This window comes from Gadus morhua, chromosome 14, assembly GCF_902167405.1.
Source record: "Gadus morhua chromosome 14, gadMor3.0, whole genome shotgun sequence".
Classification (NCBI taxonomy): domain Eukaryota; kingdom Metazoa; phylum Chordata; class Actinopteri; order Gadiformes; family Gadidae; genus Gadus; species Gadus morhua.
In genome coordinates, this window is record NC_044061.1 from 23519733 (window position 1) to 23544732 (window position 25000).

The window sequence follows — 25000 nt, forward strand, 5'->3', positions numbered from 1 at the left end:
TGAAGACTGAAAACATTGCAACGATGCCTTCTGTGTTTCGAGCGATTTGTCGAATTTGTCAAATGTCGGATTCTGCCGTCTCAAATGGCGACTGTGAATCTGAATGAAGAGATTGTGAGCCGTGTCAGTAGAGCGCAACCTGGCCCCGCCCATCTCCATCCGACTGAACTGTGTCACTCAAGTCAACATCTGGGGAAGGGCTTATGTCATCGAGTTATTTCCCCTGCTTTGCTTTGGCTGCCATTGTTGCTGCAGCTGCTTCTCTCCAGCTTAACGGGTCCTTTCGCAAACACAGACACGCGCACGCATGCGCACACACACACACACACACACACACAAACACACACACACACACACACACACACATACTGGTATTCATGGCTACTGGGGACCAACTTTTTAATCATCACTGGTGGGGACCACCCTTTCTAGAGGTGCTAGAGGTGTGAAAAAAATTCAGCACACTCACTACTGTTTAGTTAGCCTATACATGCCTTAAAACCTGCAAATTTCCATTAAAATGTTTTCCCCATCATATATGGGGACCACTGAAAAATCAAGTCAATGTGTTGATAGGGGACCGAATTTGCATGAATTTGCAAAGAATTTACATAATTCACACCTTCATACTTGACTTTTTGGGGACCATACTGGTCCCCAAAAAGTCATGTCCATCGTTATTATTATCAGTTATTATCATTAAAAATCTTAAATTTACTTTTGATTTTAATATGCCATACTCAAACCATAAATTAGTACATTTAATCAACTAAAAACCGCAAGGACACATCAGGAGGACAAAAAATGGAAGAGGTGCCATGTAGGAGAGTCAGGCATCTCATCAGACACTTCCCTGAAAAAAAAACTACTGTGCAACCTTTCACTTGACGCAAGAACCTTGTACCTCACAACTGGCATGATGGTGCGTGGTCCACTGCAAAGATGCTTCCAAGGTTGTACAAAAAAGCAAGAAGGCAGCTGTTCGCAACAACCACAGCCTCATGGCCATCACCACATTGAAGCTGTTGGATGAAGGACTTGAAGCAAGGGAATTCATGACAGTAAGACGCTGCTTCAAATGTTACATAATTGTAGAGTCATAATGTCAATTAGTGATACTATCTTAGAACCAATAATAGTTGGACCTAACAAATAAGACTGTCTTGCAGGGAGCAAGGAGGAGCTACTGGGCTTAGAGAGCAAGGAGGAGGTACTGGAGGCTCCAGGAAAAGATGGAGCCACGTCAAGTAACCAATGGTTGTACCTTTTTGTTTGTCATAAAATAAAATACTTAAATCTTTTCTGTCCTAATTCTTTATCTGCATTTCCGTCCACTCTTTTAAGCGCTGTATAATGGCAATAGCACAGAATAATAATACAGTAGTATTTAGCACATAATGACCTCGTCATGTGATATTGCTTCAAACCATCATTGAGTGATGTAGTTCTTTGTAATGACTATCAATAAGGACCAACTCCAGATCAATTGAAATAATTGTCACTGTTTAATAAACAGATGGCCTGCCACGTTGGCCCCAACTTTAAGCTTTCAAGTATCAAGCTAAGAAAAACAGTGAAAATAACCATAACATAAGACATAAGCAAAGCACTGCTCACAAAACTAGCAGAATCAGCCTTTTTTAAACATTAGGAATGCTGGACTTTCTTTTTGTACGCTGTGATGCGGTTGTATACATAATATTTTAACATTTGCCAATCCCGATTATTGAGAGCTGCTGGCTCAGCTCTTAGACACTTTTCACAGTCTCTCTTTGAAGGGACGATGCATGAAGTGATGAACCGCTTCATATGCTTTTCAACGGCTTTTACCTCTTCGTCCTGCCATGGTTTTCTTTTCCTGGGAGCTTTACCTGTGAGTGGGTGAAAAAAATGTCAACACATAGACCTTACACTTATGTAGTACATATCTTGTTTACCTGACCACACAAAGGACTGTACATGGTTCAGTCACCATTTCACACAAGATCATCAACGAAGATTATTACTGTGTTCTGGCACCCAGTGATTTATGCCACCATGGAACATCACCAGACCCATTAGCTTTCAGCAGTGGCACTGCGAGCGTACTGCTGTTGCAATTCACATTTGAGTTGATCTGATTTGTAATGAAAAAAAAAAAGATTTAAATCACCTTTGACAGACATCACAGCTGTGAGCCGGTCATCATCTCCAGAAAGTGGCTTGCTCCTCTTGCTCACTGATGGGACTGCATTCCTCACCTCTGCTGATGATTCTATGAAATAGATGAATGATATATTTGTTAGATATACAGACAAAGAAACAAACATGAGAGGAAATGCCTTTGTGCAGCGGGACTCATTGTATGCTTGATGAGATTGAAAGATGTGGACTTAATTTCTGATGTTGTAATTTCTCTATTAATTAAGTCACATGTTATCCCTTTCAATCTCTCCTTTAAGCCACGTTCCCACTCGCATTGGCTCTACTCGCTTTTGGAAGCTGGTACCTTTTGGGGGGACAGTTTCCACTGCAAAAATAGTACCCCCTGGATGACGCACAGGACTTCCATAAAGCTGCTGGTCCACTTGCTAGATATGAGTGGAGTCATCCAGCCTTTCTGTCGTTTCGCAAGTGAGCAACATGAAGGTTTGTAGCTCCCCCAAAGAGCATGGCGTGCCCTTTTTGGCTGCTGCAACTGATGCCTAGACACTTTTACCCCGTGCGTGGTTATTGTCCGTGACAAAACTCGGAACCAATCAGTGTCTGCAATGTGTCGAGGTCACTTTTTATAAAGTACGAGGCTGCTTTTGTGGAAACCTGAAGGAGCAGGTAAAAAAATAAAAAATAAAAAGTACAGGTACCAGTAGGGCTGGGCAATTAATCGAAAATGGACCCTCGATCTCGATTCAGGGACACGTCGATGTTCAGAATTACAGAACCAGCAGTATCAGATATTTTTCACTGTCTACCCAGCCATTGTTTAATGCATTCAGGCTTACAGTTACAGTGGCCAAAGCTATATTCACCTTTATGATAGTTGGGCTGCTGTTTTCTGATGAAGAGAAGGCCATGTCTGAGATATTTTTTGTAATTTTCTGGTGTCCATTGTACTTATTCTGCTAAAATCAAAGAAGGAATTAAAAAAAACAACCTTCAACAGGTGTTGCGGCTCCGACACGGTCATCTTCTGCTGCTGATGGTGTATCTCTCTTGCGTGTTGGTGGGGGGCCTTCTTCCTCTGTCAGTGGGGGGCCTTCTTCTTCTGTCAGTGGAAGAGTCTCTTCTGCCAAAGACAAAGATTACAGGACATTGAGAAACACACACAGTAAACCCTTCTTTTGAGATAAATGAATATATACCTTGAGATGAATCGTGTCGTCCCCTGGTTTTAGCTGTCTCATCAGTCTCAACAGGACAAATGACCATGTCTAGAGGAGATATAAAAAAACTTGATTAGCAAATATAAACAAAAGCATGATGGACAAAAGAAAAATGACAAAACAACATACCATCTGGCCCTATTGTGATTTCATCCAGGTTTTGGCCATGGAACTCAGCCAATCTTCCTTGCTCAAGGGCCATGAGAAGCTTGCTAACCTTGGCAAGCTGCAGTGTTTTCTCAGGTAGTCGATAAAACTCACGATGGACTCTAATGTCATGCCCAAGAAAGTTAGCCAACTGGTCCATCTCTGTATCCGTCATGTTGAGAACCGTTGAGAGTGTTGCAGCATGTTTCCGCAGCCTGGTGGAGGTCAGTGCCTTGGGACACTTTGCACCACATGCTACTGCAAAAGCACGGAGGCAGTCCGAACCACGGAGATGCGTTTTAGCAGCTGGCCTTGCAAACATGTAGCAATTCTCTTTGAGTACCTCACAAGCCTCTCTCTCTGAAACCAGGAGTTCCAGTGCACTGAGCATTTTCTGAGTCACAAGAATAGGAACCGGTCTACCTCTTTTTCCCCTGATCACAATCCTTGTGAAATGTTTGCAGAGTCTTTTCTCTACTTCTGACAGTGCCCAGTCCAAATCCTGGTGATGATCAGACTCGTCTCTTGACAAAAATGCAGACAAGGGCATGCTTGCCACTTCTCCTTCCCTGCGACGGTTAAAGAGGATGATCTGTGCTAAGCACACCTTTGCCAAGTCTATCCAGGTCTTTGTGGAAGGACTTTCAGAGAGTTCTTTGCAGTACTCCTCTTGCTTTTGACTGAGAAACTGGTGCAGTCTCTGCACATCTTCTGTGAACGGCATCAGAGTGGGAACATTCCACTTTGCTTCATTGAGGTTACGTAGTGCTGTCGCAGAAATCATTTCATTCCACCTTTCGTTGTGGACTTCCTGAAACTCAGTGGCATTTTTCACAAGTTCATGGTTGTTCATGATCAAGCCCTGAGCTTTTAGGAGTTTGCTGACTTTGACCAATGTATGGCCAATTTTCTTGGCAAGTGATGGTATTGTGAATTTGTGAGAATCACTGTCATAGCCACAAGTCACCTTGACAGCTTTGATCACCTGCAAGTAATTCTTTGGATTTATGAAATCCTCCACTGTTTTTAAGGGGGTAACTTTTCTGGCATTATGAACCAGTCTTCCCATTTCTCGCATTTTGTCACGCACACACTGTTGATTCTTGGCTGACATCCCACCCTTGTTCAACAGGTGCTGCCCAACATGGATGATGACATTGTCTTTTTTCACAGCATCAGTGATCGGATCAGCAACCATGGCACTGATAACTCCCCACATCTGTTTCCCGATGTGTGATGGCACAGGCTGCATGAATGTACACATAGACTGAACACGATTTTTTCCTGGTTTGACAGGTATCGATGAAGGCTTAAGTTTGCAAATTCGCATATGTCGCCACAGGACTTTTCGTGTGAAAAGAGCTTGGCAGTATGCACAATGCATGAAATCCTTCCCCTGTGCATCTTTATTCGGGCGTTTAAATGGAACCAACTCTCCTCTCCCTGACTCCAGCACAGCAGCGTTGTGGGCATAGTTGCCTCTGTTGCGAATATAGTCAAGCAGTTTTCTTCTCTCCAAGGAACCCTTTGGTAAACTTATAGCTTGAGCCACATCAACTTTATCGTGGTGTGCACGTTCTAGATGTCTGGCCATTTTTGCATTTGCTTTTTTGCAATATAAGCAATACTGTCGTTTGTTGTAAACTCTTTTTCCATGCCTCTTTTGTGAAGCTTGCACAAGTATGGTGTCAGTTGCATCTTGACTTGAGCAGGGTTCTTCGTCTGTACTGACATCACATGTACTGATGTTTGTTCTCAAGTTTTCAAGGTCTGGTGTCGTTGAGTAACCTACTGTTGTGGAGTCACCTACTGTTGTGGAGTCACATACTGGAGTCACCACTTCAGAGTCAGAAAATAATTCACCCACTGGCCACCTTTGTTTCCTTTCAGTTGTTGAAATGCTGACATCACTTTCGTCACTTTCAGACGTGGAATCTGGCACATACTCATCGCCACTCTCTGATGTAGAGTCGTATAACTCACTCAAGTCTTCAAAATCTGTGTTTATCATCTGAAAATAAATTCATTAACTTAGAGGATGGATCGATAGTTGACATTATTGGACACCCAATTCACAGTTTAAACATTGTGACATTAGGTGCATCGTCATATGACATTTTAATCAGTTTGCCACTGATCCAACATAATTGAGTACTTACAATGATACTTTTTGTCCGTCTAAGTCTTGGGACAGCAATCTCGTCTTCATTTTGGAATTTTGTCTCACTCTGTGAAGAACAGCAATACAACACACACACTGAAAAAAATTTAGATATTTGTGAAGAATATTGATTAACCAGCATCTGCCGTCACACTAATAGAATGAGCAAGCTTCATGGGGGAATGGCAAACACAGTCACCACTTGTCACCACTTGTCGGGACCGACATCCAGAGCTAGTCTTCACACAACCTGCCAACTCAACAATAGAAAAGTGTGTGTCCAGCAGCTTGAATGAAGCCAGAAACAACAGGAGGCGACTCTGGATGTCTCTATGAATTCATCTTAAGTGCTCCACATGATGTACCTGTTCTATGGACATGACGTCATGGGTGTAATCATCCACCTGTGGCCCTGGAGGGACATCAGCATGGGAGCCATCCACACGAGGGTCATGTTGAGCTTGTGTGCTTGACTGCAAGTATTTCACATGGAAATTATTGCAATTTATGAGCCATAATAATCATTTTCAGGTCAAGGGTACAGCTATGAATTTGGATGTGTGGATACAGAGAAACCAAATTTGAAAGACATTAAATTGAACCGCAAAGTTTCTTCCTGTTTCATTAAGCAGCATCTGCTGTCACACCAACTGAACGAACAAGCTTCATGGGGACATGTCAAACACAGTCAAGTCACCACTTGTGGGGACCGGGTGTCCAGACTCAAAGAGCTACTCAAAACCTCACACAACCTGCAAACTCAAACTGGCAAGAAAGTGTGTTGTGGGGACCCCGTACATGTCCCAGATTAGAGGGATTTTTTGTCAATTGTAAAATCTCCACAAAGTTAAAATTGTGTCCTGATCATCCATTTAACATTAGCCATCAACACATCTCATACTAAAATGTCTAACAGTTCAGATTCAAGTCCATGATTATACACTTCTCCATGTCTGTCCACCATCTTAAATGAAGCTAAAAAACAACAAGAGGTGACTCTGGATGTCTCTATGAATTCATCTTAAGTGCTCCACATGATGTACCTGTTCTATGGACATGACGTCATGGGTGTAATCATCCACCTGTGGCCCTGGAGGGACATCAGCATGGGAGCCATCCACACGAGGGTCATGTTGAGCTTGTGTGCTTGCCTGCAAGTATTTCACATGGAAATTATTGCAATTTATGAGCCATAATCATCATTTTCAGGTCAAGGGTACAGCTATGAATTTGGATGTGTGGATACAGAGAAACCAAATTTGAAAGACATTAAGTTGAACCTCAGAGTTTCTTCCTGTTTCATTAAGCAGCATTTGCTGTCACACCAACTGAACGAACAAGCTTCATGGGGACATGTCAAACACAGTCAAGTCACCACTTGTGGGGACCGGGTGTCCAGACTCAAAGAGCTACTCAAAACCTCACACAACCTGCAAACTCAAACTGGCAAGAAAGTGTGTTGTGGGGACCCCGTACATGTCCCAGATTAGAGGGATTTTTTGTCAATTGTAAAATCTCCATAAAGTTAAAATTGTGTCCTGATCATCCATTTAACATTAGCCATCAACACATCTCATACTAAAATGTCTAACAGTTCAGATTCACATTCAAGTCCATGATTATACACTTCTCCATGTCTGTCCACCAGCTTAAATGAAGCTAAAAAACAACAAGAGGTGACTCTGGATGTCTCTATGAATTCATCTTAAGTGCTCCACATGATGTACCTGTTCTATGGACATGACGTCATGGGTGTAATCATCCACCTGTGGCCCTGGAGGGACATCAGCATGGGAGCCATCCACACGAGGGTCATGTTGAGCTTGTGTGCTTGCCTGCAAGTATTTCACATGGAAATTATTGCAATTTATGAGCCATAATCATCATTTTCAGGTCAAGGGTACAGCTATGAATTTGGATGTGTGGATACAGAGAAACCAAATTTGAAAGACATTAAGTTGAACTGCAGAGATTCTTCCCGTTTCATTAAGCAGCATCTGCTGTCACACCAACTGAATGAACAAGCTTCATGGGGACATGTCAAACACAGTCAAGTCACCACTTGTGGGGACCGGGTGTCCAGACTCAAAGAGCTACTCAAAACCTCACACAACCTGCAAACTCAAACTGGTAAGAAAGTGTGTTGTGGGGACCCCGTACATGTCCCAGATTAGAGGGATTTTTTGTCAATTGTAAAATCTCCACAAAGTTAAAATTGTGTCCTGATCATCCATTTAACATTAGCCATCAACACATCTCATACTAAAATGTCTAACAGTTCAGATTCACATTCAAGTCCATGATTATACACTTCTCCATGTCTGTCCACCAGCTTAAATGAAGCTAAAAAACAACAAGTGGTGACTCTGGATGTCTCTATGAATTCATCTTAAGTGCTCCACATGATGTACCTGTTGATTGGATGTGGAGTCATCATCCATCTGTGGCCCTGGAGGGACATCAGCATGGGAGCCATCCACACGAGGGTCATGTTTAGCATGTGTGCTTGCCTGCAAGTATTTCACATGGAAATTGTTGCAATTCATGAAATACAATTGATCATTTTTAAAGTTCAGACACATAGTATAAAATTATTCTGGATTTGAAAATTGTGCAGAACCACAATTTTCCACATACTTGACTTCTCCATGGGCAGTCATCCCCTCCGTAGTCGTAGGTGATTTCATCCCCCTCATTTATGTCTTTGATAGCAAATAGGCACAAGTGCGGCATCCCATCCACATCAATCTTTTTCATTCGGCAGTTAGGGCCTTTGTGCTGATCATTAAGAAGTCGCCCCAATGATTCATCCTCTCTTGAGGCATCAATGCTTAGATGAAGGAAGAAGGTATTGCGAGTAAACCCATTTCATATTAATACATGCCGTTCCTCTACATAGAAATCAAATCAACATAAATGTTAACATATGGTACAATTTGATTAATTAATAATTCTCCTAGTTGTTCTTCTGAATATACAGAGTTTGGTGTTTTGTGTGCCAAGTATAGTTTAATTGCAACTTACCACCAAAATTTCCCTCGCCACTTGAAAGCAAAAAAAAAGGCAGTACACGATGGGTGGAAAACCTTTCGTCTTCTTTGGGCTTCAACATCATTGATCATATCACCCCGGTACTCCACTACAAATTCTCCTCTGGGAAATTTGCTTGTGGCAAATACTCCTCGTCCTTTTAAAGAAAAAAACAACAAAAAAAACAATAGATATGTTCAATAGTACAGGAAAGAGCATCAACATAACTTATCAATTACTTGGAGAAAATAAAAAGCAAAAAACACATCAATGTTTTACCTTTCTCTGCATTTATGTATTTAACTTCCAGTTTTGAAGTTTTGTCCGTCTTTGAGAGAACATGACGGATGGCATCACTTGTCGGACTGAGCCTTGGTGGCATTTGAAACTGCAGACATACATCTAAAAAAATATATATAGCGTTATTGACAACAATACATTTCTTATTGACAACTGATAAAAAACAGGGACCACAAATTTCAACAAATTTGAGAAAATCTCTGTCCAATCTGCCAAATATAGAAAACTATCATTAATCTAGTTGTTGCTACTGACATTGTGTCAAACTGAACCAGAACAGGTAAAAAGCTACTACAGGTAAAATGAAAGCACCTCACATTTCAAAATGTAACTTAATTTGACAAAAATGTAATGCCAACTCTGTTTGGTAGTCCAATATTACTCACTTAAGTAATGTTGGTTCATTAATAATATAAATTAGTGTCTATACGCAAAGTCAATGTACACGAGCGTGTTCCAGGCCACGTGACTTTAGGGGACACGCCTAGCATGGTAGTCCAACTTAGCTAGCATTAAGTTCAAGGCGGCGGCAGACTCATTGAGTCACTCCACTCGAAGTACAACCGATGTTCACCTTAACCCTCTGAGACCCACATAGAGAACTTTCCGTCTTGTCATACTTTTGTGTATTGCCTATAAAATTGTCATTTTTTAGTGTATCATCAAGTTATACACATCCCCAGAATCAGCACAAGCAGGGTACCGTTGTTTAGCCCCGTTTCTCTAGTTTAAGAGGAAATGACCCGCATCTTTCTAGCGTAAACCATTACGGAGTTATGACGCTCTAAAGAAAACATGATTATTTGTAGCGTATACGCCACAATGGGTCTCAGAGGGTTAAAAACTCCCTTCATATTAACCATGAATTGCATATTTTTAAATTAAAAATACCACGTACTGACCGAACACAAACCCGCTTCGCTCCTGTGTATCAAGCACCTCCACACTGGGCCCCGACATTTAAAGCCAACATGCCAATTAATTAAGCACGCAACTGCGTGTGGTTAGCATCCTTACCGCGCCAGTTATCACCAATAAACCGCGTCACACGACATAAAACTCTAGAACTGATTATATATGTTGCATTTTATGAAAAATACTGCGGTACTTACCTAACAAAATCGCCTTTCTGCTCCACTTTTGCTTTTGACAGGACTTGTACTTCACCGAGAGAACGGAGTTTGCTGTTAAGCTGCTGTCAACCGTACCGCGCGCTTCCTGTGTGATTTCACAATAAAATCACTTAACCGGAATAGGAAATGCGCGCGTACGCGACCGTATTTTTTTGTACAATTATTTTTAATGGCACAGAGCCGCTTTTTGGGTTTTGGGGTTTTGTACTTTGTTACACTTTTTTGTACTAGGAGCTGGATTGTGATGTTATATCTTGAGGCAGAAATGTGATTTGACCTCTGTCTCCTCCGTCTGTTCAGGCCCTTCTGAAGGGCTGAGGCTTAGTGGAGCAAAATGAGTGTCACCTGTGAGATGTTTCCTACTCAAAGGACAGGCGACGCCCATCACAACACAGACACAACCTGATTTCCTTGTGTGTCGAGTCAGATTCAGGAGAAAGGCCCCAAATCATTGACACTTTGTTGTATCTGCACCATATTTGACACATCCACTCATGAGCCCACTCTCACAACATGTCCCACTCGGGGGCCATTTTGGATGTCCCAACAGCCAAAAAACAGGAAGTAGGCACTGATTCATCAATGCTTTGACGTATCCACACCATATTTGACACGTCTCGAGAGTGGGCTCATTGGTGTACATGTCTCACTCAGTGGCGATCTTGCATGTCCACACTTCCGAAAAACAAAAAGCAGACTGTAGTGCACCGATGCTTTGCTGCATCTCCATCACAATTGGCAAGCGGGGAGCGGCAGCAGATGGGCAGCACACATATCAAAATCTCCTGTGGAATTTTCTAGTTATTATTGTAACAATGAGAAATATTGTTCAGAAACACTCAAAGACACGTTAAAAATTTCAGGTAAGGCTGCAAGATGTAACCACTCAGCTGGAGGCTGCCATGTTGGCTCCTCTTTGTCCTCCAGCTTCTTCCAACCTTCTTCATGGCAGCCTCTCCTGCCTGTGTCTGTCTCTTCTCTCTGCCTGGTTGTGGGGTTGAGCCCTCACGGGCGCTGGAGGTGTTTTTATTTGATTTATTTATTTATTGTCCTTTATTTAACCAGGGAAATTCTCATTGAGATAAAAATCTCTTTTTCAAGAGGATCCTGGCCAAGAAGGCAGCACAAAAAGTTACACAGAAATGACACACATTGAATAACAAACATAAAAGATTACATCCAGGATTAAATCATCATCAGCTAATTTATAAAACAAGTGCAAACACTGGTTAAGTGATCCTTAATTCTAGTTTTAAAATTGTCTAAGCTGATACAGTGATCAAGTTTAAAATGAGCCTGGATCTCAGTCCAGGAAGTTGGAGCATAGACACTAAAAGCTCTTTCCCCAAAAGCAGAGCGAGTTCGAGGAATTTGATACAAGATTTGTCCATGAGAGCGAAGATTTAGACTACAAACAGGCTTTTGAGTCAGTAACGAACACAAATAGGCTGGTAGTTGATGCATAATGGCCTTGTAAAGGAAAATAAACCAGTTTTGGCTGCTTCTTCTCTGCCATTGTGTCCGAATAAAGGTGTTCTCCTGCTACCCGGTGTCTCTGCTAAGCAGCGAGCATTTCCAGCAACAGTGAACCTGATACGTGTGCATGCGGGGCACAGGGGGCCCTGAGTCGGACTGAATGATACGACTGGTCAATGTTTTTAATGTTTTGCAGCTTCCACCATGGTCAGATTTATTTTGTTTTTCTGATCACATATTGCATTGACGACTATTGGGAGAGAAGGACCATTTCACCCAGTATGAGTGTTTCTGAACATCATCATAGATTGCACCTTTAAATGAAAAGAAACTTAGTGTCCACAAATGACTGTGTTGATCATTTTATCTTCAAATGCTCTTTAGTAATTATAATTTGGAATACAATACATTATGTATCATACTTCCATGTTGACATCTGTCACATTCTATTCTAATCTTCTCATGTTTTACAGTGTAATAAATGTAATTTCCATTGAAAAGCATGCATTTTCCTTTGCTTCTTGAAACCTCCCTAATGGGGACCAGGAAGTGGGCGGTCCCAACCATATTTGGAAGGTGTGTGAGTGTGAAGCGGTGAGTGCAGTTACATGCAAAGACATATAGGGGGGGAACTTTCACACACTTTCACTCAAGTAATTGTGATAAAACATGCTTTTTGGGCCTTGGCCAAAAATCAATTGGGCACCTTTAGAACACCTCCTGGAGGCTTTTAAGAAGGAAAACAGTCTGGGGACCGCATTTTTGGTCCCCAGACTGTCAGCGGTCCCCACATGGTGACTGTGTAAACAGAACGATGTCCCCACACAGTGATGAATACGAGGACACACACACACACACACACACACACACACACACACACACACACACACACACACACACTTGTTGCATTCAGCGAACGGAAAGCCAAAAAGATGAGAAAGTGCTGCAGAGAATCGCTGCTGTTCATCATCATATCCGGAGAGTTTTAATCAATGAGGCAGAGATGGAGTCCCCTACCAGTGTGTGTGAGTGTGTAGGTTGATGCCTGTGTGTGTGTGTGTGTGTGTGTGTGTGTGTGTGTGTGTGTGTGTGTGTGTGTGTGTGTGTGTGTGTGTGTGTGTGTGTGTGTCTATGTGTGTTTGTGTATGTGTGTATGGGTCAACCACACACCCATTCACACATTCACAAACACACACAGACACACATGTGAGCATGTGTATGGGTGCGGGTGTGTGGTTGTGTGTGTGTGTGGGTGGTGTGTTGCTGTGTCTCTGTCTCTGTTTTTGTGTGTATCTGCCTGTGTGTGTGTGTGTGTGTGTGTGTGTGTGTGTGTGTGTGTGTGTGTGTGTGTGTGTGTGTGTGTGTCCCTGTGGACTGAGTCAGGAGGATGACATCGTCACCAGGGACCCGGGGATTACTCCTCCCCCCGCCGGGATGTTGCCAGCACCATGAGCATCCATACACACACACACACACACACACACACACACACACACACACACACACACACACACACACACACACACACACACACACACACACACACACACACACACACACACATTGATACAAACAGACACTCACACATAGACACAAACAAACATGCACATGCATAATACAAATTGACATAAACAGACACACACACACGCATGCACACTTAGCCATAATACACCTTGATAAAAAACGGACTCCTGCACACACACACACACACACACACACACACAGCTCTCTGTTGTGCCGGTTCCGGTGGTGCCACCGGGCCTATGGGCTTGGATTTGCATAAACCTCCTAAATGGAAATAGAATGATCTTCCTTCCCAAGAGGCACAGCATCATTGGAGAAATTAGACACCTCCAAAAAATAATGACATGGAAATTGAATTCCAAACGCAAACTGCATTATTTTGTCATAACTCCTTCACCTGCAGCACGGACCGGCTCTTTGTGTCCCTCCTCTCTCTGTCTACCTGAGACTGGATCCCTCTCCTCTCCTCAAGGGAGCCCCCCGGGCTGCGTCGAGTCCGTGTGTTCATTACGGAGCCCCCCGCTGTGAGCAGCATGCCAACACTGCTGCGTCTCCCACGGTCATGCGATCAGCCGTCAAAACAACGGCTTTGTGTGTGTTTATCGCCGAGCACGTTCCACAGCTCCAATCTGTGGGCGTTCCTTCTTAGAAGTCCACGCTCCAGAGGGAGACCGCGGGAGATGCCTTGACGGAACGGCAGAATCCCATTTAGGGAGTTAATACCTCATTAGTCTGAGCTCCGCTCTCGGCTACTAGGGATGGGATTGGACCGGGTCTACTGGTCTGTTCGCCAGCCGGGTCTGGTTTGTTGGATCCAACCAAGCAAGTCCTTTTTAAAACTGTATTGAGGGTCAGAGGCTAATTCACAACAACATACACGCATCAACATATGGATGATAATACGGCCGAAGGCGGATGCGCGGCCATTTGGTAAGCGGAGGAAAGGGAAAATAACCGCTCCGATAAGCCTCTACTCCGCGTCGTGTATCAATAGAAGATAAAAGCTGAAGAATTGTTTTAAGTGTACACGGAACATCTTCAGAGTTCCTCTAGCCGCGGGCTCTCCCCGTCCCCCGCTCCTCAGTTAGAAAAAGCTTCTCACAGCTCTGTTATTTTCTCTCGTTATTTCCTTCCTGTGGCTGTGATGTTGTTCTGCCGTTCTCCGGCTCCAGCCTGCATCTCTCTCTCTCTCTCTCTCTCTCTCTCTCTCTCTCTCTCTCTCTCTCTCTCTCTCTCTCTCTCATGTGTCTCTCGTCCGGCTAACGTAGAAAGTAATGGCCTCGGGGCCGTTGCCGGCTACCGTCGTCACAGACGTGAGCATTAGCAAGACAATTAGGAATACCATTAGTGATACCATTAGCCAAAACTGGTTGCATTCTGATTAGCCTGATTGATTGGATATGAACCTGTGCATTGTGTTCCATTAGCGGGCCGTTACCGCTACAGGATCCTGATTGGTCCGATGTTGACATTGTACTCACGATGTATTAGGCTTACGTTCTCAACAGGATGTGTGTGTGTGTGTGTGTGTGTGTGTGTGTGTGTGTGTGTGTGTGTGTGTGTGTGTGTGTGTGTGTGTGTGTGTGTGTGTGTGTGTGTGTGTGTGTGTGTGTGTGTGTTTCTGAATGTGTGTGTGAGTAGGCTATTCCTAAGAATATTCCTATATTGTTCCCGCTTTGGTTTATTTTTATTCTTTCTTCTTCCTCAGCTGTGCTCTATTAGCGCTCCATAACCGGCATTATTATAATTTTTTCAATCAAGGTTCATTTGCATGAATTAAAAACATCAACCGAAGTTATTATGGTGGGGTTATTAAGCGACCGTGTGTAACAGAAGCCTCTCTAAGCGTTTGACGGAGGGACGCTCGTCGCTGTTGTCTGCACCCTGATTGTTTTCGACATCAAAGGAGAAGATTAAGGTGCATCATCACTTGAGACGCCGCGGGATACCGTGAGCGACGTTAAGTCGGCCCTCGGTTTCTCCCAAACGTTTAAACCACTTGTGTGACATTCAAAGCTTAAAACACTCTGTAATCTGGAATGTAACTCGAATCGACTGGTTGGCTAATTAAGACATGCGGTTGTGGCGTATTGCTATTGACTATGTATGTACTTTTATTGAATATATGCACTTTACTTGTACAGTGTCCTTGGGTACATTGAAACGCGCCTTTAAAATATCTTTAATTTTATTATTATTACTATAGGTATGTGAGTGTGTGTGCATGTATATAGGCAGCAGTATAATATATTCATTTATTTACATTTAATTGACTCTGTTTTAATAATGTAATTTATACAATGTCATATTTTGCATATGTAGCCTGAAAAAACGTGAAAAAACATGAGTGTGCGCACAAACAAACACACACATACACACACACACACACTCACACACACATCTGTTGGGGCCTTGCTGGCAGCACCTTTACAGAAACACCTGCTGACTGTTGCATTCTGCGCGGCTGCTGACCTCGCTCTGCTTGTTTAAGTGACTGTGACCCTGTCTTACTCTGTTTTTGGGTGTGCAGATGTGTGTGCGTGTGTGTGTGTGTGTGTGTGTGTGTGTGTGTGTGTGTGTGTGTGTGTGTGTGTGTGTGTGTGTGTGTGTGTGTGTGTGTGTGTGTGTGTGTGTGTGTGTGTGCGTGCGTGTGTGTGTGTGTGTGTAGGTGTGTATGTGTGTGTTTAGGTCTGTGTGTTCCTCCCTGTTTATGCCTTTACTTTGATGTTTTTAGATTTCAAGGCTTTTGGCAATTCCAATATCAGATAGGTCATCTGGATTTGTGTGTGTGTATTTGTTTGTGTTTGTGTCTTTTTATGTATGTGTGTGTGTGTGCGTGTGCATGTGTGTGCTCCCATCTGTGTCCTTTGCGTTATTGAAGCTGTAGCTTCACAGCAGACCTGTTCAGATACTGCACAGTGCACGTGCACAGACCACTGTGCACGTGCGCCAAGCACGGGGCCTGTTCCACTCAAACATCAAGTGCACTGAGCTAAAATGCGCGTACACACACACACCTGCCTATTCCAGCGGAATGACACTGACTGGGAGGGCCAATTCACAATTCTACCATGACCACCGTCATGTTCAAATCCTCTTACATCTACAGAGAAGATAAGGATGGCAAGGGGGGGAGAGAAATACAGACTCAATTCTAAGGCATGCTCGCTCACCGAGGGTATGGCCGAGGAGAACTGGAGAGGGCTGAGGGGCTGTGGAGCCGTTTGGGTTGAGCTCGGAGACCACCCATATTTATAATCATGTTGGGTTACATTCTACGCACGTGCATAGAATGTGTATAACATTTTTATGAAGACATACAATATATACAGGCACAGGCACACACACACACAAATACACACACGCTTGCATTTACACACTTACACATGCAGGCATGTACACACGCACACACATCCGCACATGGTCACACGCACACACACACACACACGCACACTACCATTGTGCTCCGAGCTAGAAGATGGCAATGTAGGGGCTTGTGAAGCACCTCATTGATTTAACTGCGACACCAGAACCCTCTTTCCCGCGTGGAAGGGGATGCATTGTTTGCTTGAGTGTGCTCGACTGCACCACGCTCAGGTACAGTAAATATATTTAGTGTATGTAAATGTTTCTCCCTGAGGATTAGACCAAAGACAGCAGCGGCGGCACGCGGTGGGTTCTTTATCACAGCGGGAGACTTCAGCCCCACAGCTTTTATTCCCAGGATTAGCGCGCTGACAGCCAGTGTGAACGGCGTGGAGTCAGAGCTGCCTTTGATGTGCACGCACTGGTGGACGTGTCGGGATCCATCGGCTGGGTGAATGGCAATTTGGGGAACTTGGGGAACATTGCTTTGAATGAGAGGCCTCCGGATCTCCCCAGGGCTTCCAGATGTGAATCGTGGGCACTCTGAACCAAGTCCAATTCGTGGTTGAGCAGCGTTGTCGATCTGTCTGTTGTTTCTTTTATCGATGATCCAGTGCTACTCAGGTCCTTTAACCTGTGTTTTCTTAGTTTGTTCGTATAAGCTGCGGTACCTCTGCAGTGTCCAACCTCATTCCTGGGATCTCTCCTTCCTCCCCGTCGCTCAGTTTCACGGTCTATCCTTTGAGTACGTGCACTACAGGACTTGAATCACTGGAGCTTTGGGAAAAAGAACAGTTATAATTGTGTTCGATTGTATCGCTTTTCTCTTTGAAGGCTCTAGGCTTATAAGAACGTCACATCTCTACTAGCAAAACCTCTTTCTTAGAGTTCTGCGCTTGGTGTTAAAAGTCGTACCGCCGCCCACTAGGTCGGCCGGGATCTCAAACAGATGTCGTTCATGCCGGGTCACTCGTGCAGTCGAAGATGAATTGTTTTGAAAACATTGAACTGCTCGGATGCAGCTGTAGTGTGGCGGTGTGTTTGCATTTGTATTCATGCAAGGATGTGTGCGAGATAAACACAAGCTAAGCTAATGACTCCCTCTGCCCCTGTCCCTCTGTTCAGGAGAGGGCTTTCTGGTAAAACAAGTATTAAGGCTTAGTTATGGTTCCACGTCGACGCAACGCAAGGGGGTGTACGGACCCACTACGTCCTTGCGGACCCTCCTTGCATCGGCCGCAAGGGCCAGACGCGCACCTCACAAAATGTTTAACTTTGCGTCGAGGTGACCCAGCTACAAGGGCTGTGATCGGTCTGCGTGGTCATTGCGTTGCATCGACGTGGTACCATAACTGAGCCTTTACCCATCACTGCAGGTAAGCCCGATTCTGAAGGAGGACGAGATGCGTGTGTCTGCTAACCCGTTGGCTTTCTCTCTTTGTGCGATTGCAGAGCACGACAAGCACCGGATATGCAAGAGCACCGAGTACATGAACCTGCACTTCAAAGTCAAGTGGTTCCACAACGAGTATGTCCGAGACCTGCCGGCATTCAAGACCATCCCGCCCGAGTATTCTCTGTGAGTGTCCGCGCTTTCTTTGTTCAGACACAAGCACACACACACACGCACGCACACACTCATGCACGCACACACGCACGCACACACACACACACGCACACACACGCACGCACGCACGCACGCACGCACACACACATACAGTGGTCAGACACGCACACATTCTATGGATAAACACACGCACACATACAGCTTACGGCCTAGCACCCATACAGTGCGCAGAGACGCACACATACAGTGAGTGGACAGACACACGCACATACTGTAGGCAGAGACGCACACTTACAGTGGACAGACGCACTCACATACAGTGGAAAGACACCAGCACACATACAGTGGACAGACACACACACGTAGAGTGGACAGAAAATCGCAAGCATCCAGTGGACAGACACATTCCCGCCCACGTCATTAGGGTGCTGGCAGGATGCGTCTAGCTCCCTAATGAGTCTGCTGTACGTGTTTGTGTGTGGACATGCCTTTGAGCCATGTTGGATTGATCTCATGGCCCCGGTTAGAGTACAGCGCTAACATGACACAGCTTTGAGGCTGTGAACATGTTCACGAGCGCTTCGGTTGAGGATGTGGGTCAGGTGGATACAGCCATGTTGGGTTTTATGTTTCCTTTTTTGGTTGTTGTCTATTGCTGCACACGGACACGCCCACGCAGGCACTCACTCACTCACTCACTCACACCCAGTGAGGCAGTACAGAAGGCAGACACGCACACGTTTATATGCTTACATAACCGACCGGTTGGCCCCGCCTCCTCTGGCTGTTCCCCGTGCCCCTCCCCCCCCCCCCCCCCCCCCACTGCTGTGCGCCGTCTGCTGAGCCGACGCCCTCAGCCCCAGAGCCGGCAGCAGGTCTGGGCGTGGGAGAGAGGTCGGAACTCTCTCGCGGGGACAAATTCTGATGGTACATTAAGCAGGGAATATGGCACGGCCACAGAGAAGCCGTCAGGGCAGCATTCTCATTTAGCTAACAACTGTATCCCCCCCCCCCCCCCTCACCACCAACTCATCTATCCTGGCATGTGCTCTCGCGTCCTTCCTTGCCGTCTTTCTTGGCTCAGCCGCCTCATCCTGATGCTGCAAACACAGCCCACGGCCAGGCGGGCACCACGATGAGATTCCTTCTGCTCTCTCTCTCTCTCTCTCTCTCTCTCTCTCTCTCTCTCTCTGATGAGCTGTTCCCTGTATGTGCCTGTGTGTGTGTGTGTGTGTGTGTGTGTGTGTGTGTGTGTGCGTGTGTGTGTGTGTGTGTGTGTGTGTGTGTGTGTGCGTGTGTGGAGGTGCGTGCCCCCGTTTCCTTTCGTTGCCGATAAATTACTCATCAAGTCAAACACAGAACAAAGTATCTTAATACCTTAGTGCTTAGTAGGCCCCCTCTATTTAACCCATATCCCTGGAAGCCTGCTCTGGCTTCTAGAGAAGACATCTCATGCGTGCAGCCTTGCCCGAAACGGAAAAACAAGCACAAGCAGAAAAAGAGAATTATCCGAGCGATCCTTACAGTATTTCATTCATTCAATGAAACATGGAGGAATTATCCCATTGAAACGGTCGCATCCATTCAGCATCCATCCAAACTCGGCTTCTGTTCTGCAGGTGGTTTGAGCCGTTTGTGATCCAGTGGCTGGACGAGAACGAGGACGCCGCCATGGACTTCCTGAAGGGAGCTCTGGAGCAGGACAAGAAGAACGGAGTGAGTGGTGTTCTCTTTTACCACAGGGGGGGGGGGGGGGGGTGAAGCTTCAGTGACGGATCCATAAGCCTTTGTGTGGATGAAGCCCATCAAGGTGTAGTGCATTAGGAAGAACAAAAAGTTCATCTTAAAGGTGACATACTAGCCACCAGGTGTGAGTGTGATTAGCCATTACAAGCCATTTGAAAAATATGCCTCTTTTGACATCATAGGTGGGCGTGTCCACCTAGATGTGTTCTAGATGTGTAGGCTGGTGGATCAGTCTACCAGCCTACCCGGTGGACTGAAGCAAACGTTGCTCATCTATCCGTCACACATCAAGGTGGACACGCCGACTTGTGATGTCAGAAGAGGCCGATTTTCAAAACTTAAGTATGAGTGTGTATAATATGTGCTCTGAAGCGGTAAACAAAAATACAGAGGATACCTCACATTCTGTTCAGCTTTATTATATCGGTGACTGATTGAAAAGCCTGATAGCAATCACCGTCCCGTTTGGGCACGAGCGAAAACCTGACTGTTGGAGACAAGAATCCCAACTTAGAACCAAAGTGGAAGACTACTTTGTCCACATTACTGTCCGCGTATCTGGTTGGGAAAGAAAAACTGAAAGTAATCCAATTAACGGCAGAGTAGCGTTAGTGCAAGAACACTGCGTTCCAACGGGAAGCGGCTTCGACGTCGGCCTACAGCTCCCAGGGAACAGATTGAGCTTCGTTTAGTGGGTCAGCGTCGAAGAGACCATGAGGCATGGCGTGTACCTCGCTGATGCTATAGCGAACCCCTGTTGACTTCCATGAGCCTAGCTCTTCTTTAGAGACTGCAGAGGAAACAGCATGGGAGGTTGTTACTGTCAGGAAAAAGGAAAGAGAGAGAGAGAGAGAAAAAATAGATATGCTTCGGTCGATTTGTCAATTTGTGCTTTTATCTCCATTGTTTCCCTGTAGCTCGGCATTCTGAGACAAATCAAAGAATTCCTTCCCTTTTCACTGGATGTGCTGCGTGTCAGCCCCGGGCAGCCCTCGGTTTATCAGTGAGGACCCACTGAATCCTCACTCGCAGCCAGCATGGCGCTCAGCAAACGTTGCTATGGTGATGCTGGCTCTTCATTGGACAACCCGAGTTAAAAAAGCACAGATCCAGTAAACAGAGCGAAGGTTTAGAAGTTCTGCTTCACGCCAACCCCCTTTAATCCCTCTTCCTTGTTTGTGCTCCAAACCACAATCAACCAATGGGAGCAGAGAACCATTGGTGCATGCCCGGGTGCTGTTGACAGCTCAGGTATCTCCTAATGTCATCAGATTCCAGGGATGGCGTCTTGTGAGTCACGTCCTGGCTCTGTAATTGCTGTGCAGACAGAATGCCCTTTTCCCTTTCACCTCCTTGCGGCGTGTACATTTGTTCTCTAACGTCGGCTGGCTTTACCACTGACATTGTTATGACTAAACCGTGTCCGTTCCTCCCATCCCCCATTACTTACATATTTCCCTTTGCCCTTCCTCCTTCACGTCGTTCTTCCTTTCGTTACATCCATCCTTCCTTCCTTTTCTTCCTCCCCTCCCTCCCCCTCCCTCCCCCTCCCTCCCTCCCTCCTCCCTCCCTCCCCCTCCCTCCCTCCCCTCCCCGGCTGCAGTTCCAGCAGACGTCGGAGCATGCGCTCTTCTCCTGCTCCGTGGTGGACGTGTTCACGCAGCTCAACCAGAGCTTTGAGATCATCAAGAAGCTGGAGTGCCCCAACCCCCAGGCCCTGGCCCACTTCATGTGCCGCTTCGCTAAGGTCAGCCCTCCCAGAGAGAGAGCCGTAGTGTCTCACTAGACACGGTGTCGTACCGCCGTCTGACCACCGGGGACCTGGGCTGGGCGTAGCTTATCGATTACCAAGCCATTAAAGGTGAATTATTATACCGCCAGGTGTGAGTGTGATCAGCACTTACAAGCCGTTTGGAAAATCTGCGTCTTCTGACATCACTAGTGGGCGTGTCAACCTAGATGTGAGATCAGTCTACCAGCCTACCCGGTGGACTGAAGCAAACGTTGCTCATCTATCCCGCACAGATCTAGGTGGACACGCCCACTAGGGATGTCAGAAGACTCCGATTTTCAAAACGGCTTGTAACTGCTAATCACACCCACACTTGGAAGTATAATGAGTCCCCTTTAAGGGGAGGGGTAGTCTAGTGGTGAGAGTGTGGGTGGGACAGCTGAGGGGTTAGGGGTTCCAACCCCGATGTCATCCTTGAGCAAGATGCCTATCTCCTACCGGGCTCATGATCTGTAGTTAAAAAAAAAGTCACTTTGGCTTGGATAAATGTGTCTGCTAAAACATTATTTAGTATTCAGTAGTTCTTGAGGTTGGAGCTTCACGATTATTCTAAAGATAGTGCTTGCAATAAACCGCGCTTATGCATACCGATCTATCTTTTTCGTCTTTCCTCCACTGTAGACTATCAACAAGGTCCTTCTGCAATATGCTGCTATTATATCCAAGGATTACCCTTTGCATCTAAGCAAGGAGAATGTGGTAAGTACATGATTCTGTAGCCCCACAATATCGCCACAGAAGAGCCATACATTCAGTGCATGCTTGCCAGTGAGCGAGAGAGAGAGAGAGAGAGAGTGAGAATAAATCTCTCTATGGCGTATCCATGGCAACAATATTTAAATGGTCTGGGGAGGAGGGAGCGGGGATTTGGACTAGATGGGAAAGTGAATATGCAGCATTGAGGAGCGACCTGGTTTAGCCAGAGCCTATGCGTCCCACCAATCCGGCCCGCGTTCTTAAACGCCCTTATCAAATTGTCTCTATTAACCGGGAGGCAATTATTCAGCCCGTGGTCGGGCGCGGCTGTTGGTGGAAGAAACCCGGGCATCCTTCTGCGCTGGCTGTCCGTTGTCTCATCTGACGGATGGCGGAGCGCAGAGACGTCGGAGTCGCCTAATTATCAACGGCAGCGTTGTGTAGTCAACGCAAGCGCTCACACACTCAGACACATGCACGCACGCACACGCGCCCGCACACGCGCACACCCAGGCTCCGGTCCTTGTGGAGGAGACAGATGTTTCTTCACACGATTGACAGTCTCATTACATTTAGTCGAAGGGACAGCATGGTGCACCCAAAGACATGCAAACACACGCACACACGCACACACACACACACGTGCACACACTGGTGTGCTTGCTCCCATGGCGCACAAACATACACACACACACACAAATCTGCTCGGTAATGCGCAAACCACACATGCACACGCACACAAACTACACACGCATAGAAGGACCAAATAGCATTCATAAGAGATTAAATACATTCCAATGCTTTTTATTATTCAGTGTTCCGTCAACGTCCTGTAATACGAAAGGATTCAAATGTTTGTCATGCTAATGCTTGCACAAAACTACTACTACTACGACAACTTCCACTACTACTACTGCTACTGCTACTACAACTACTTCTACTGCTACTACAACTACTACTACTACTACTAATAACACTATCACCACTACCAATACCACTACTACTGCTACAGCTACTCAATATAATAATAATAATAATAATAATAATAATTGGTATTCATATTGTCACTTCACTGCTGCCGTTAGGGAAAATACTGAATACAATATTAGCATAAATCTCAACCCGTCACAATGCAATGTGTGAAACCTCAAGGAAAGAAATCAATCTTACCATATTACATTTTGGGGAACCGGGATAGATGATGTATACATATTTAATACGTCTCAGTAGTGAACAAAGGAAACAAGTCATTTGTTCTGGGAACGGGTCATCTTTTACGGCTGTTTCCTGCCTTTCAGTCCACCGGTTTTATGAATGATGATGATTGATGTCGCATTGAGACACAGTAGAGTAACAAAGAATGTGGACCATAAAACACATCATTAGTTTTATTTATCCGTTAAATATTGAATATCCGTCATTGGTAATAGTAAATGTTTTCATGAACTTCATGAAACCATTGACTGGGTTAACCTGTCCGTCAAATCCTTGTTGTAGTGACTATGTTCCGTGTGACCTTGCTAATCGGTCCTCTGTGATGACCTGATGGTGTTGTCGTCTCCTGCAGGCCTGCATCCTCCTCAACAACATCCAGCAGCTTAGGGTGCAGCTGGAGAAGATGTTTGAGTCCATGGGAGGCAAGCAGGTCTGTGCTCTTCCCGTCTCTCTGTCTGGGTCGCTGTTGCTCTGTCACTGCTGAGTGGGTCAGGTCACGTTCCATAACCCATCCACTCGGAAACCAGATTTTGTTCAGATAATAATAAATGATGGTTACAAACAAATTAGAAGTAACGTCGACTAACAACTTCAAGACTTTTTTTTTGTGAGCTTTTAGATTTTTTGTGGAGTAGAGTTTAGGCTCACATTTGAAACTTCGGTGAACTGATCATAAATGTCTCCATGTTTTGTGTGATTCAATTAATTCTCCCCAATTACACTCTCACTTCCCTTCCAAATACCAACTCATGGTTCGTTACCGCGTCCCCCTAGTCCGACCGCTCATCTCTGTTCCCCAACCATTAACAAAGAATGTGAATGTTGACTTGGTTCCTGAAGTATTCTCCTCCCCCTGTTTAACCCCTATGTGTGTTTGTCTTTGTATGTGTCTGTCTTTGTGTGTGTGCATGTGTGTGAGTCAGCTTGTCCGTGGTCTGTCTAATCTCACTTCCTTGGATGGACCCTGCGACGAGCAGCTAGCCAAAAGCAACTCGCAACTCGAGGCAAGCGGCTAGTGCTTAGAGACTAGTGGCTTGCGACTAGCGCCTAGTGGTTAGTGACCCGCTGCTATTGACTAGCGCCTAGCGGTTAGTGGCTAGCGGCTAGTGCTTAGCGACTAGCGCCTAGCAGTTAGAGACTAGTGGCTTGCGACTAGTGGCTATCTGCTAGTGGCTATCTGCTAGCGGCTATCTGCTAGCGACTACTGCCCAGCCGCTAACAACTTGCAGCTAGTAGCAAGCAGACTGGTAACCAGCAGCTTCTGACTCGCAACTCAAGGCTAGCGGCTAGTGCTTAGTGACTAGTGGCTTGCGACTGGTGGCTTGCGAATAGCGCCTGGCTGCTAGTGACTAGCGGCTAGCGACTAGCGCCTAGCAGCTAGCAACTAGCGGCTATGAGCTAGCGGACTAGGAACCAGCGGCTTTGCAGCTCACAACCAGCGACTCAAGCCTAGCGACTGCTGCCTAGCGACTCGCGCCCAGTGAC

At 45.4% G+C, this 25000-nt stretch overlaps 2 protein-coding genes across 6 annotated transcripts in view; one reads left to right on the forward strand and one right to left on the reverse strand.

Moving 5' to 3' along the window:
- Positions 1-25000, forward strand: part of unc13c (unc-13 homolog C (C. elegans)) — a 122062-nt gene that overhangs the window by 73693 nt on the left and 23369 nt on the right. For both annotated transcript variants that reach the window (XM_030377289.1, XM_030377290.1), the window contains exons 20-24: positions 17952-18078; positions 19686-19782; positions 21416-21559; positions 22226-22303; positions 23868-23945. In XM_030377289.1, the coding sequence (XP_030233149.1) occupies positions 17952-18078; positions 19686-19782; positions 21416-21559; positions 22226-22303; positions 23868-23945 (524 nt within the window). The remainder of the gene's footprint in view (positions 1-17951; positions 18079-19685; positions 19783-21415; positions 21560-22225; positions 22304-23867; positions 23946-25000) is intronic.
- On the reverse strand, positions 1483-10416 carry LOC115558817 (uncharacterized). Of its 4 annotated transcripts, XM_030377291.1 has the most exons (14): positions 10113-10408; positions 8980-9102; positions 8695-8857; positions 8308-8500; positions 8082-8180; positions 7398-7505; positions 6714-6821; positions 6036-6143; positions 5669-5737; positions 3492-5520; positions 3342-3410; positions 3134-3265; positions 2153-2254; positions 1483-1871 (listed from the first exon to the last, which is right to left on the reverse strand). In XM_030377291.1, exons 2-14 carry the CDS (start codon positions 9080-9082, stop codon positions 1648-1650), a joined length of 3507 nt encoding a protein of 1168 aa, XP_030233151.1. In that variant the 5' UTR covers positions 9083-9102; positions 10113-10408; the 3' UTR covers positions 1483-1647. The 4 variants fall into 4 exon arrangements, with proteins under 4 accessions (XP_030233151.1, XP_030233154.1, XP_030233152.1 ...); XM_030377294.1 differs by having other exon boundaries at positions 5669-6143; positions 10113-10416; XM_030377292.1 differs by lacking the exon at positions 10113-10408 and having other exon boundaries at positions 8980-9171.

Bases quoted from the DNA above. Each gene is read 5' to 3' on its own strand.
- LOC115558817 (XM_030377291.1), bottom strand. From the start codon at position 9,082: ATGCCACCAAGGCTCAGTCCGACAAGTGATGCCATCCGTCATGTTCTC. The intron at 5,521-5,668 runs GTAAGTACTCAA...ATTTATTTTCAG, and splicing joins GACGGACAAAAAGTATCATT to ATGATAAACACAGATTTTGA. The intron at 3,266-3,341 runs GTATATATTCAT...TGTCTTTGGCAG, and splicing joins ACGACACGATTCATCTCAAG to AAGAGACTCTTCCACTGACA.